Source organism: Chrysochloris asiatica, unplaced genomic scaffold (genome assembly GCF_000296735.1).
Source record: "Chrysochloris asiatica unplaced genomic scaffold, ChrAsi1.0 scaffold00214, whole genome shotgun sequence".
Taxonomy (NCBI): Eukaryota; Metazoa; Chordata; class Mammalia; order Afrosoricida; family Chrysochloridae; genus Chrysochloris; species Chrysochloris asiatica.
Window position 1 is genome coordinate 516,111 of NW_006408732.1, and position 14,358 is coordinate 530,468.

The 14,358-nt window shown below is 36.8% G+C and overlaps 1 protein-coding gene across 3 annotated transcripts in view; it reads left to right on the top strand.

Annotated features, from left to right (window-relative positions):
- Positions 1–14,358, top strand: part of ANTXR2 (anthrax toxin receptor 2) — a 242,129-nt gene that overhangs the window by 65,326 nt on the left and 162,445 nt on the right. For 2 of the 3 annotated variants that reach the window (XM_006872894.1, XM_006872892.1), the window contains exon 10: positions 6,889–6,958. The exons of the other annotated variant lie outside the window; for it this stretch is intronic. In XM_006872894.1, coding sequence (XP_006872956.1) covers positions 6,889–6,958 — 70 coding nt within the window. The remainder of the gene's footprint in view (positions 1–6,888; positions 6,959–14,358) is intronic. 3 annotated transcript variants of the gene reach the window in all.

Sequence of the window (14,358 nt, forward strand, 5' to 3'; positions counted from 1 at the left end):
CTGCCTGCCTGACTGTAGGCACACAGCCTTACTCAGCCCATGGGTCAGTCTAGTGTCCATAGCTGCTCTGTCTTTCTATGCTACCTGCCAATGTCTTGCTCTTGCTGTTTTTCCAGGCAGGTATCCCATGCTCCACTCATGCTCTTCCTTAATGACGGTCCTGGGATCATGTGTTCCTGAAATGAAAGATAACTATTACCCACTTTTAGTTACACATCTTCTACAATTACAGTTTTGGCAATCACAATTAATGCTACTAACAGTTATTCACAGTTGAAATAATAAAATCCTATCACCATAATCCCCCATTCCATTACACCAGACCCATCTAGAAAAGAGGAAAACTAGTCAGTGGGAATTATCCCTTGTACCTCATTCCAAAACTAAGCACACCCCTGAAAATATATAGGACAGCCACTTCATGCCTTTTAGTGCCCCCAATTTTTGAGAGCCAGTATCTACATTGCCCATATCTATCAACCCAGTACACTGAGGAGACAAACTTGATCTGAATAACCTTTCATTCCACTTGTAATTTTGAGCAACTGCATCCTTAAGCAAAAGCCTAGTTCATCTAATTGTACCGATTGACACTTGTTCATGGTATCAAACATCTTTATCTCCATTTGGTTATGTACTTGTCAGCTCAGCCCTAGCCATTCAGGCTAGGTCCATGGGTACCAACTGTAAGTTTGGAAGTTCACACACACACACACACACACACACACACACACACACCCTTGCATTTCAAATCAGTTAGCCCCTTCACTCTCAGACCTAGCCCCTGTGGACTAGGTCTGTGCCCATGGGCTCAGGAGTTCACAGGACTTCCTAAACTTCAGCCCAGACAACCTTCCCTCTCTTTTCATCTCAAGGTCAGCTGGTGCCATAGAACACATCCAAACTCAGCCAGTGTCTTCATTGCTGCATTTCCCCAAATTCCACTTACATGTAGACCCAGGCATCACTAGCCAACCTATGCCTCTGGTTCCCTTAAACTTTCAGTCCTAGAAGTGGGTGGGGGTGGGGGGGGTTCTCTTTTGGGCCAACTTCCCTTCCATTGATGCCTCCAAAAGCTGAAAAGCCAAACAGCCCACTTTTTTCTCCCAGCAGTTCTGGGTTGGTCTGCATGTCTTTGTAAATGCAAGTATCCCAAATCTGAAGGTTCTGGGAGGGGCTCAGGATTCTACCTAAGGCCTCATATTCTACAAAGTCTTAAATCAAAAAGCTATCCCCAGTCCCCAAGCAACTTTTAACTCCCTTTAAGCAATCCAATCCAAGTGTAGAATGAAGGCAGGCTTACAAGTTCTCTGTAATCATAATTTCCAATTTTGCTTTCACACGTATTTATCTATTTTATAATAGGAGGGAGAAACCAATATCCATAAGGCTAATAGCACATGATGGTGGTGGTATGCCGTGAAGTCAGTTCTGACTCAGAGCGACCCCATATAAGGTTTCAGAGGCTGTAAATCCTTGTTGTTGTTTGTTGTTATGTGCTGTGGAGGCAGTTCCAACTCCTATTGACCCTGTACAGGGTTCCTGATCTTTACGGGAGGAGAAGCCTCATCTTTCTCCCACAGCAACCCTGTGCAGCATTTCCAAGGAGCAGCTGGTGAGCTTGAACTGCTGACCTTGTAGTTCAAACTGACTTTGTAGTCCAGCACCTTAATCCACAGTGCCACCAGAGTTCCATAGTCAAACACATAAACCTTTAAAAAATACATTTTCATTCTTTTTCTCTACCTTTGACTCTTTTATATGCATATGACCTTGAGCCTCTGGCAGGGTGGATTCAGCTTTGTTTTCCAAACAGTGTCACATTGGTTCCAGCAACTTCAGAAGCTTTGGCTCTCCCTACTGCTTAAGTATTTTATCCATATCCCTTTGTTTTTTATCTTACAAATCCTCATCATTTCATAGATCCAGAGCCATTGCAATGAATCCTGATAACAGTACCAACTTCTTAAGACAAATGGGGAACATGTCTGACTTCCTCTGACTCCATTAGTAGGAAAGAGGACCAAACTCAAAATCAGCGTAAGGTGAATTCCTATGCAGTGGAGATCAGACATGCCTCCATCCACTCAAGTCAGACATGAGAACCAATTTAGAAAACTCATCCTTATGATTTTATTTTTCTAGAACCCCACTTTCAGTACCAGATGTCTTGTTGTTTGTTGTTAAGTGCCGTCGAGTCGGTTCCGACCCATAGCGACCCTGTACAGGGTTTCCGAGGGTGTAAATCCTTACGGGAGTAGAAAGCCTCATCTTTCTCCCGCGGAGAGGCTGGTAGTTTCGAACCGCTGACCTTAAGGTTCGCAGCCCGATTCGTAACCACTACGCTACCAGAGCTCCTTACCAGATGTCTTAGACAGGGTTTTCTTGAGAAGCAAAATGAGTGGGGGGAATATCTATTTATCTATCTATCTATCTATCTATCTATCTATCTATCTATCTATCTATCTATCTATCTATCTATCATTGTTGTTAAGTGATGTTGAGTTGGTTCTAACCCTTAGCGATCCTGTATAGGGTCCGAAGAGTGATTAGTGAATTTGATTCACCAACCTTGCAGTTCAAACCAACCTTGTGGTTGAGTATTTATCCTACAGTGCCACACCAGTACCATGGACTGCCAACAGAGCAAACCAATCTGAATTGGAAGAAGTACAGCCAGAATGCTCCTTGGAAGCCAGGATGGCCAGATTTCTCTCATATTTCATACGTATTGTCAGGAGGGATCAGTCTATGGAGAAGGGTTTCATGGTTGGAGAAAAGGAGAGAAACAGGAGAACCCCTAACTAAATGGATTGACACAGTGGCAACATCAATGGGCTTAAATGTAGCAATGATTGTGAGGCTGTTGCAGGACCAGGCAGTGTCTCATTCTGTTATGTGTAGGGTTGTTGCACTCCATGGCTCCTAACAACAACAACAATACAGAAGTGTACCATCAAGGAAATGGGTTACAATTGTAGAGTCCCAGGTCCCCAGCAGAAGAGATAGAGTCCATCCCACATGTCCATTATACTGGGAGCAGGCCAAACCCCAAGGAATCATCTCTTCACTTCACTGGTTACTCATAGCCACTCATCATAGAGTTAACTATGCCTGTATGAGATTTCATCACCATGATAATAAACGAGCTCTGGAAGTGTAGTTGTTACAAATCAGGCTGCTAACTTCAGGGTCAGCAATTCAAACCTACCAGCAGTTCCACTGGAGAAAGATGAGGCTTTCTACTCTCATAAAGATATCCCACCTGAAATTTAGAGATCATCTGAAAAAATGGATTTGATACATTAAACACTAAAGACTGAAGACCAGAAGAGTTGTGGGATGATATCAAGAGTATCATACATGAAGAAAGCAAAAAAGTCATTAAGAAGACCAGAAAGAAGGAAAAGGTCAAAGTGGATGTCTGAAGAGACACTGAAACTTGCTCTCCAACATAGAGATGCTAAAGCAAATGGAAGAAATGAGGAGTTCCAAGAGCTGAGCAGAAAATTTCAAAGGTCAGCTCGAGAAGATAAAGTCAAATATTACAACAAAATGTGCAAAGATCTGGAGTCAGAAAACCAAAAAGAAAGAATGTGCTCAGCATTTCCAAGCTGGGGGAACTGAAAAAAAAAAAAAAAATCAAGATTCGACTTTCTACTTTATTGAAGGATAAAGAAAGCATTAAAAGAAGATGGAAGGAATACATAGAGTCACTGTGCCAAAAGGATATGGTTAATGTTCAACCATTTCAAGAGGTAGCATATGATCAACAGCCAATGATACTGAAGGAGGAAGTCCAAAGTGGTTGAAGGAATGGGCAAAGAACAAGCCTCCAGGAATTGATGGAATAAAAATTGAAATCTTTCAAGAAAGTGAGGCGGCACAGGAGGCACTCACTCATCTCTTCCAAGAAATTTGGAAGACAACTATCTGGCCAAATGATTGGAAGAGATCCATATTTGTGTCCATTCCAAAGAGAGGTGACCCAACAGAATGCAGAAATCATCAGACAATATCTTTGATATCCCATGCAAGTTTAAGTTTTACTAAAGGTAATACAGAAACAGCTGCAACCTGTGTGCTGAGCAATAATCTGAGAAGCTGGGTTCTATGAAGAAAAATGTGGCATCAGAATTGGAGAAAGACTCATTAACAACCTGAGATATGCAGATGATACAACCTTGCTTACTGAAAGTGAAGAAGACTTAAAATATTTACTGATGAAGAGCAAAGACCACAGCCTTTGGTATGGATTACATCTCAATGTAAAGAGAACAAAAACTCTCATGATTGGACCAATAAACAACATTCTTATCAATGGAGAAAGATTTAAGTTTTCAAGGACTTCATTCTTCTTGGATCAACTATTAACACTCATGGAAGCAGCAGTCAAGAGATCAAACGACGTATTGCATTTAAGCAAATGTGCTGCACAAGACCTTTTTAAAGTGTTGAAGAGCAAAGATGTCAGCTTGAGGACTAAGGTGCGCCTGACCCAAGTCATGGTATTTTCAATAACCTCATGTGTATGAGAAAGCTGGACAGTGACTAAGTAAGACCGTAGGAAAATTGATGCTTTTGAGTTATGGTGTTGGAGGAGAATATTGAAAGTGCCATGGGCTGCCAAAAGAACAAACAGATCTGTGTTAGAAGAAGTGTAGCCGGAGTGCTCCCTGTAGTCCAAGACGGCCAAACTTCGTCTCTCATAATTCAGACGTATTGTCAGGAGGAACCAGTCACTGGAGAAGGATATCATGTTTGGTAAGGTGGAGGGTCAGAGAAAAAGAGGAAGACCCCCAGCCAGGTTTACTGGCCAAGTGACAGAATCAACGAGCTCAGGCGTGGCAATAATTGTGAGGTTGGCCCAGGATCGGGCAGAGTTTCGTTCTGTTGTGCATAAGGTCACTCTGAGTCCATACTGACTAGATGGTACCTAACAACAACAACAACAACAACAGCAACAACAACAATAACAACCATGAGAATACTCACATATCAACTTTTGAACCGCTGGAAATCCTGGCCTAGTGAAGATGACACAAAACTCTAACCATTACACCCTCCTATGGAAAAAAACTCATTTTAAAAAAGATCTTAGTTTTCTGAACATTTTGATTTTCCATTGAAACATTTTTCCTCATAGCTGATTATATTGCCTTCTGGAAGTTTGTACTGTAAGTCAACCTGTATAACTTGGTGTGAATCTGGTGGTAGTAATTTTTTGAGAGACTTGTCTGTAATTTTGATGTTTATGTGATGGGACTGGAGGCTGCAATTATCACAGTTTGGACTATTCAGAGTAAACACTCAGTATGTGCTGGTTGAATTGGAATGATATAGATCTCAGCATGATGAACATAATAAATCCCCCTCTCTCCTATTAAGATCACAGTTGTTGGTAATTCAAGCAATGTTTGTAACAAACTCTCTTCATCATCAGTTCCAAAATGGAAGGAAACAATTTTTTTCCCCCCAGTTGTCATGTTTAGCACTGAATTGACGTGATCTGTATCTAAAAGTTAGCTTTATATAACTCCTTTTGTGTGTGTGTGATGGAACTATACACTGCCATACATCATTTGAACAACTTTCACATGTACAACTCATTGACATTGTACAAACATTATCACAATCCTTCTCTGAATTCCTCCACTGCCATTGCTGTAGGCTCACTGCCTCCCTAACCTTCTTATCTAACTGTTTAAGTAGCTATTATCAATTTTATCCCACATAGATGATTTTTTAAAGAAGTATAATTCTCAAGGCAGACGCATTTGTCAAGATAGACTGTATTTGGGTTCACAGCAGACTTCATTTGATTAAATCAGTTTAAGATTTAAATTTAAAAGGTCTCACTGTGATAGTCTAGTGTACATCTAGTCCCAGTGGCTCCAGAAATCTCCACATGCCAGTGAAAATTTGAAATTCTGTGCTAAATTTTCCCTCTTTTGACCAAGATACAGGTTCTTGATAATAATAATTTGCATAACTCTTTTTGATAATGTTTTAGTTGTTATAATTTAAGATTGCATTTATGAATTCTCAAAATATATATAAGTGATGCAGAATTGTGCTCATATTAACTTTCTTGGATTATCCAGTTGGTTATGTAAGTTTTGAATATGTATATGCCTAGGTCATTTTTTCTTACATATTATTAAAATAAAAAGATAATTTAATCACCCAGTGTGTCATAATGTATTTATTGATTCTAGACACACCTATTTTTAACTCTTGAAATTATTTCATTTTTCTGTGGACATTCATCCTTTGTAAATTATACTTTGAGAATATATATGTGTCATCATTAAAATGATGAAATATTTGAAAATTTGGAGAGAAAAAGATGATGTTACAGTGTTTGTAGCTGTATATGAACTTGATTTAAGTTAGAAAAATCATAATTTATGTTTTGCCAATACTATCTATATCTATATAAATATTTCTGTTTTATACATATCTATATATAGGAGCACTGGTAGCGTTGTGGTTACGAATCAGGCTGCGAAGTGCAAGGTCAGCAGTTCGAAACTGCCAGCTGTTCTGCGGGAGAAAGATGAGGCTTTCTGCTCCCATAAAGATTTACAGCCTTGGAAACCCTATACAGGGTCGCTATGAGTTGGAATCGACTCCATGGCACATAACAACAACAACAACAACATATATATCTATATATCTATATTTCAGTGAAGAATTTCATCTTTTACCATGTTCTATTTATTTTCCTTCTCCTCTTCCTTTAGATGAATATCTTTTGATTTTTTATGCTAATATACGTTTTTTTCCACACTTGAACTATGAGCGCACAATGCTCTTCATATGATGAATCAAACTGTGCTAGGTGTGTAAGACACATTGCTAATTTAATGATATTTTATTTTCTAGGTGTAACACCAGTGAGTGTGCAACTTAATTCTATGCTTTGTCCTGCACCTACTTTGAATAAAGTTGGAGAGTAAGTACTTCACTGAAAACAATTTTAAACATTTTGGCTACAAATTATTAGAAAATAGCATAAAATATATCTTTCATTGTGTCATATTTTGTTATCTAGAATGATCATTAGACAGCCATAGGCACACACTTTAGTTAGCATGTCACCTCTTACTTGGTTGAAAATGATAAAGTTTGTTTTATCTTATTTCTTGGCTAAAGCTTCAAAAGCTCTATAAATAATTACCCTGATTGATTTGAGAACCATTGTCACAAAGTATAAATAAGTAGAACCACAGCCATTATTTTAGAGTATTGTACTTACACGCATACACACACACATAATTCTAAAGTGAGATTTTGATTAATTATTGTAATCTTTCATAAATATTAAAAATACTAGCAATATCATCACTATGGCACACCTGGGACTAGAAAACATTTGTGCATTTTCATTAATTTGTGTCCAGTCTTATTCTGGTCTAAATGTCTTCTTTGGTGTGATGATAAACCAGAATGATCACTAAAATGAGGAATATTCATTCATTTTGGAGTGACTTTTACTGTAATCACTTAGGAACAAATAATTCCACTAATATTTTCATAATTTTGTTTGTCATTTTTATCTACTCTTTATATGTAGAGAGTTCCTGACAGGCACAATTAGTTAAATGCTCAACCACTAGCCAAAAGACTGATGATTCGAATCCACCTAGAAGCACCTCAGCAGGTAGATCTGGTAATCTGCTTCTGAAAGGTCACACAGCATTGAAAATACTTTAGAACACACTTTTATTTTGTACACACGAGGTTGCCACAAGTTGAAATCCACTTCATGGCAACTCACAATAACTATTAAGCATGAAACAGTTGTAAAATATTTTAAACATTCTACAACCCAACAGTAGATATGCCATATGTATAGGATAATGACTACAATACAGCTTCCTAAGGCATCTTCATTTTGGTCATTTGCCTAGAACATAGAAAAATTAAGTGTACAGTGTCATCATTCAGGGTGTAGGTTACTGTACAGAGAGTGATGATTATATTTTCCTCCATGAAACTCCAAAAAATCATTCTAGGACTCTTCAGTTGAGTTGAATACTTAACTTCTGTAGATGCTTGAATAATTCAAGATACCTATTGGGCATCACTTCTGGTTCTATGTAAATTGTAGCAGTTATCACCTTTATGTATTGAATTGATTAAAAGGAACCGCAAAATACAAATTAAACCTTTGGGCTGTTTTTCTTCTAAAAAAAACACACAAAACATTCATTTTTCTCTGCCATGTGATAAGCCAGTGTTATTGAGAACACACCTATGGTTAAATTGATATGGGAATGAAACTTAAGGCATGTCAGTTGTAATTTCATGTTGAACCTCCTGATCGTTCTCCCTAACCAATCTTCTCTGTAGGCAACTACATCCTTGTATGATCGTAAAAGTCCTTGCATGATCATTCATTTCATTGTTTCTCTTACACTCAGTCCATCAGCAAATCTCAGCTCTAATTTCAGTGCACTCCCAGAATCCACTCCTCATTACACCCTCACTGCTATCATCATCCTTGACTAAGCAATTATTATTTCTTGCTTGGATTATTAATCGACCAACTTTTCTGCTGTGTCTGCCCTAGGCAGGTGTGATCTCATTGACACAGATCCGTTTCTGTTCACTCCTCTGCTTAAAATCCTTTGTAACAATTTCCAACACTCATTTAGAGTAAAACACTAACCATTGCAAAGTTCTATGAGGACCTACACATTTTGATCCCTTGCTACCACTCAGACGTCATCATTCATGTTACTCTTACTCATTCTGCCATGGCCACACTTACTCCTTTGCTGTCCCTTCACCACATCAACTCACTTCACTTCTGCAATGTTGCACATAATGTTTCCTCTTCTTGAAATGTTCTTCCTCTCATTGCTCACTTCCACACCTTCTGAAAGTCTTGTTCAAACGTCTCCTTTCCAGTAAGTTCTTTCCTAGTCACTCAGTTTAAGAATGCAGTGGATCTTGGATCTGACCCTCTCTAGTCCCTGTCCTTGTTTTATTTTTTTCCCCCAGAGCATTTAGTTGTTTGTTATTGTGTGTTCCTTTGTGAGGATGAATTTTGTGATCTTGTACTTGGCTGAATCTCTAGTATCTAATGAAGTGCCTGACACATAGTAGATTCATTAAAATTTTGTTAGATGAAAGGATAAATAAATTTTATTCACATATTTTGGTTTACCAATTATTTCGAAAGACTATACAGAAGTATTTTATTATTGGGGGCAGCAGTCTATTTCAGAAGAAAAATGATCAGGATCACACCCAAACTCTTATTATTATTATTTTTTAATAAGTTATTAGTGTGGCATTGTAGGATAAACACTGGACAGCTAATTGCAAGGTCAGTGGTTCTAATACACTAGCTGCTCCTTGGAAACCTCTTATAGGGTCACTATAAGTCAGAACCAACTCGATGGCACTTAACAACAACAAGTTCAGGAACATAGCTTACTTTCTTCTGCATGTAGTTATAAAATTCAGTCTGCCTGTTCTATCCTAGGCATTGAAATTGGTTTCTCTAGAATTTGCCTTTGGACAAATAGTCCTTTAGATGAGCATAACGTGGATATTGCTGATACTCTTTTATAATTTGTAGATTAGCTTGGTGCTTTGGAGATGCAATTAAAAAAATCACACATGGCATCATAAATATCAGACATGAGAAATCATTTGTTCTATTCTTGACATTAAGGTTTCATCTACAAGCAAGCTGAAAATGTTTTGACAAGGAGACCTACCTAAAAGAATTGTTTTTGCTTATTTTTGTATCATATACATGATACCACTGAGGCAAAGCTTGAAAAAAAATTTTCTAGCTTAAGTTATTGGATATTTTGGGATAACTTCATTATTGTTTTTTAAATTGATATATATTGCAATATATTCGTATATTGCAAATAGTTTGCACTCTTTCTTTGTCTTGAATTTTCTCCAGATATTTTTGTAGGTGATAAACTCTCTTATGGGATTGGACTAAAATCAATACAACTGAAACAGTTTAGCCTTGTAAGGTGACTGATGCTTAATATGTTTGCTTAATTGGCTTTTGGCTAAGAATTCAAACCCATTAAGTAGCTAGTTAGTCTATGTTTCAAATAAACACATCTGGCCCAACAGTGAGTGAAGGTTTTTCCTATGTGAGGGTGACAGATGTGGCGATGGATCCCCCTGTTCTCTCACTTAAATAATTAACAACACGCTGGTGAAGTAACCCTAAACAGTCACATAGCCAGATGCATAATCTCAGAGCTGGATCCATGGGCATGTGCCTCATCTCATTAGCCTGTATGCTTTTTCATCCTTAAGTGATTTCAAGAATTATATTTTATTTGTGGATTATTCTTTTTAAAAAACTAGTGCTCATGGATTTTGATTTAAAAAATCATTAACATAAAGATGTTTCCTTGGAGATATGTACTAAGAATGTGGCAGAAGATCCAGTAGCTGGTATATAGATTTCATTTGAAAATTGATGTTATGAAGCAAATAAAAGATAGCTGGGAAAATTCTGGCCATCTATATCTTTGTTGAATATTATTGGAATGGGCTTTTGAAAAATTTTGAGGTAAATTTATACTTAGTAACTTACATTTAAATATAGTTATACATATGTGCATATTTTATAAGAATTATAATTGATATACAAGTATGTAAATAAAATATAATATGATAGGGAATTATATGAGTGGAGTGAATTATTAAATGCTTGGCTACTAACTAAAAGTTGGGAGTTTTGGTTCAACCAGTGATTCTTTGGAAGAAAGGCCTGGTGATCTGCTTATAAAAAAAAAAAAATCCATTGAAAATCCTATGTAGCACAGTTCTACTTTGATACAACTTGCTGACAACTGGTTTAGTTTTTATACTAGGATAAGGCTAAAATGAATTCTTACTGTTTAAACAAGAGAATGTAAGGGTAGAAGAGTTGAGGTTATTATTTTTTATGCCTTTTATAAAACAAACATTCTATATAGTTAAACAGCTTGTTTTACCAAGAACAAAATCGAGATTGTTTAGGGGTTCATTTCTGCCAGTGGCTTATTTGCACCAAAATGTCCTCTCTCTACGTAAATAAAATGAACTGTTACAACTCTTTGAATCCTCTTTATTCCAGGGCAATAGTTGTAGGGTTTGATATTACAGATGTCACCAATATTTGCGAGATAAGTTTATTCTCTGACCCTTGTTTTGTGAGATATCCACAATAGCACAGCTGCTCTTCAATAGTTGAGATCTCAAACCTGTAATTTGGCAAGAAGAACAGAACAAATTGGGTAAATATACATAAACACATTGTGAAGAAAGAAAAACAGAACAGAATGAACCAGAGCCTTATCCTACAGCTTGTTTGATAGAGATGATTTAAGGAGGCATATGGTATAGTTAAATGTGCTTTCAAAAACATTGGCCAGAATCTTCTGGCAAATATGAAATAAATATCTAAATCAGATGAAACTGATAGTATTATTTTTCTTAAAAGGCAGTGTGGGAAGACTCTTGACAGAGTGTTTTAAATAAGAAGTTGTAGGACATGAGTTATGTGGAGAATTTCAAGCATTTGATACTGAAACTTCATGGAGATGAGCAGGGTGGCAAACTTGGAGTTAATGTTACAATCATTTTATTTCTGCCAACATTTTTTTTTTTTTCCATCTAAGTATTCAGCCTAATCTCTTTTGCATAGGTTAAAGTTGATTGGTTTTACTTCTCTTTCTCAATGGGAAAAATCTGCATTTAACACAACTTCTCACATGAACATTTTTTCAATAGGATACAAAATAAAATATAGAAAAATACACGATTCAGATGTGACACATTATTGTCTGATCAAACATTTGAAGGCCTGTCTTGTAAAAAAACGGATTTGATTTGTTCTTTTTTGCTCCTAAGGAAAGGAGAAAGAAGGGTGGAGGTAAAGGGAAGCACATTTTGGCTCAAGATAAGCAAGAATTTTCTTACATAAATACTTAGTGAGGTTTTTATAACCAAAAGAGTTGGAACCAGGACAACTAAGTGCTAATGAAGAAGATATTCCTTCAATATGTGCTTAAATCTTATGTATCTGCTTCTAAATTTTATATTGCAGTCCTGGTGTAGAGCTGTAGGATAAGCACTGGATCACAAGGTCAATTTGAACCATAAGGTCGGTGATTCAAACTCACCAGTTTCTACTTGGAAAACCTATACAGGGTTGTTATGAGTCGGAACTGGCTCAATGGCACTTAACAATAAATTTTAAATTATAGAGGTTTTATTTTACTAAGGCATTTGACAGTTTTGGATGAAAGGCACTCAAGAATTGGGTGATTATTTCAAAAGTATCTTTTAAGTATTTTATTGAAATATACAAAATCGTTTTAAAAAGGAGTGCTCTTTAGTGTATGTAACACAGGGAACATTTATAATACAACTTTAGGTGTGATGTACGGTACCTCTCAAACTCTAGTTTTGTTTTTTAATGTAGCAAACTTCCTGACAGTAATATTTGTTTAGTTATAGAACTATATTGAGATATCTTAAAAAGAAATGATTTGATTTAAGAAGTCTATAGCAGTTTTGAAGAAAGTGTCTTTAGACATATAAGTTATTAATTTATACTTACTCATAGCTAGAAGTAGAATGCTTAAGCCACTCACAAATATAGAACCTTATTTTTTAACTTAGAACTTCAATTATGCACACAGCTAACTTTTAACAAGCTTTGCAGAGTATTAAGTACTAGCACTTGATTTCAGAAAACCTTAAGTAACCATAATTTTAACAAGTTTTTGAGTAGTTGCCAGTTTAATTTTCAGTATGTGAAAATTAGAGGTAAATTATTTATTACTTCAGCAAATGTCTTTCACAATTTTATTTATTTTTTTCACCTTTTTAAATGGATCATAAAATAGCAATCTTTTATTGGATACTCATAAAGTCAGGAGCCAGTGAATACTTTGCAAGTAGATTGCTGTGGATTGAAATGTCAGTCAGATTTCTTGGAGTATGAGTCTCAGATCAGCATAGCTCTGACATATGGCTTTTAGTCATTCTCTTCTTTTAGAACAGTTAGGTCATTAGACCATAAATAAAAGTACTATTTAGACCATTAAGATATTTTGATACCTTAATTATGTTGTTGTTATTGTTTAGTGCCCTCAAGTCCGTTCTGAGTCATAGCGACCCTGTATAAGGTTTCTCAATAATAGTTGGTGGGTTTGAACCACTGACCTTGCAGTTAGCCATCTAGTGCTTGTCCTACAGCACACACCAGGACTCCTGCTTAATTTTGTTGTTGTTGTTGTGAAGTGCCGTTGAGTCGGTTCCGACCCATAGCAACCCTGTATAAGGTTTCTAAGGAGCACATGGTAAGCTTGAACCACCGACCTTGCAGTTCAAACAGCTTTGCAGTCTGACACATTAACCCAGAGCGCCACACCAGGATTCCTACTTAATTATATATTACCTCAAATCCGTTGTCATCGAGTTGATTCCAACTGTAAATCTTTACAGGAGCAGAAAGCTTCATCTTTCTCTCATGGAGTGACTGATGGGTTTGAACTAGTGACCTTGCAGTTAGCAGTCCAGCACTTATTCAGTAACACCACTGTAGGACTAGAGATTATCAATAAGAAATGGGTCAGAAATTATGCCAGCGTGTAAGTGGACAGTTATGGATTGTCATAAGAAGAGTTTGAGATGACATCTGAGAATAAACAGGAAGATGAGAATATGAGGTTATGAAAGACAAAGGGAGACCCTCTTCAAAAGAGGATTTGTCAATAGTGTGGATATTGCTTGAAGTCAAGGAAATAATACCAAGAACTGACAACTCTTTCAATTTCTTGTTCTATAAACTGGTTCAACGTCTTAATCCATTGTTTGCGCTATCCTCAGAATTTATTTTTTCCAAACCTGAAGGAAGAAGAAACATTAACAGTTTAACAAAAAGATTGTTTGACTTGCTATTATTAATTGATACTCAATTGATAGTGATAAAACCAAATTCAAGTATACTAACTTTATTCCATACAAGAAATTATTAAACAGTACTACGACATGAGTGAGTTCCTCTTGTGCCGCCTCACTTTCTTGAAAGATTTCCATTTTTATCCCATCAATTCCTGGTGCCTTGTTCTTTGCCTCTTCTTTCAATGCACTTTGGACTTCCACCCTGAGTGTCATTGGCTCTTGTTCATATGGTACCTCTTGAAATGGTTGAACATTAACCATTTCCTTTGGGTTCAATGACTCTGTGTATTCCTTCCATCTTTTCTTGATGCATTCTGCATCATTCAATAATTTTCCCAGAGAATCTTTCAATAACGAAAGTCGAGGCTTGATTTTTTTCTTCATTACCCCCAGCTTGAGAAATGCTGA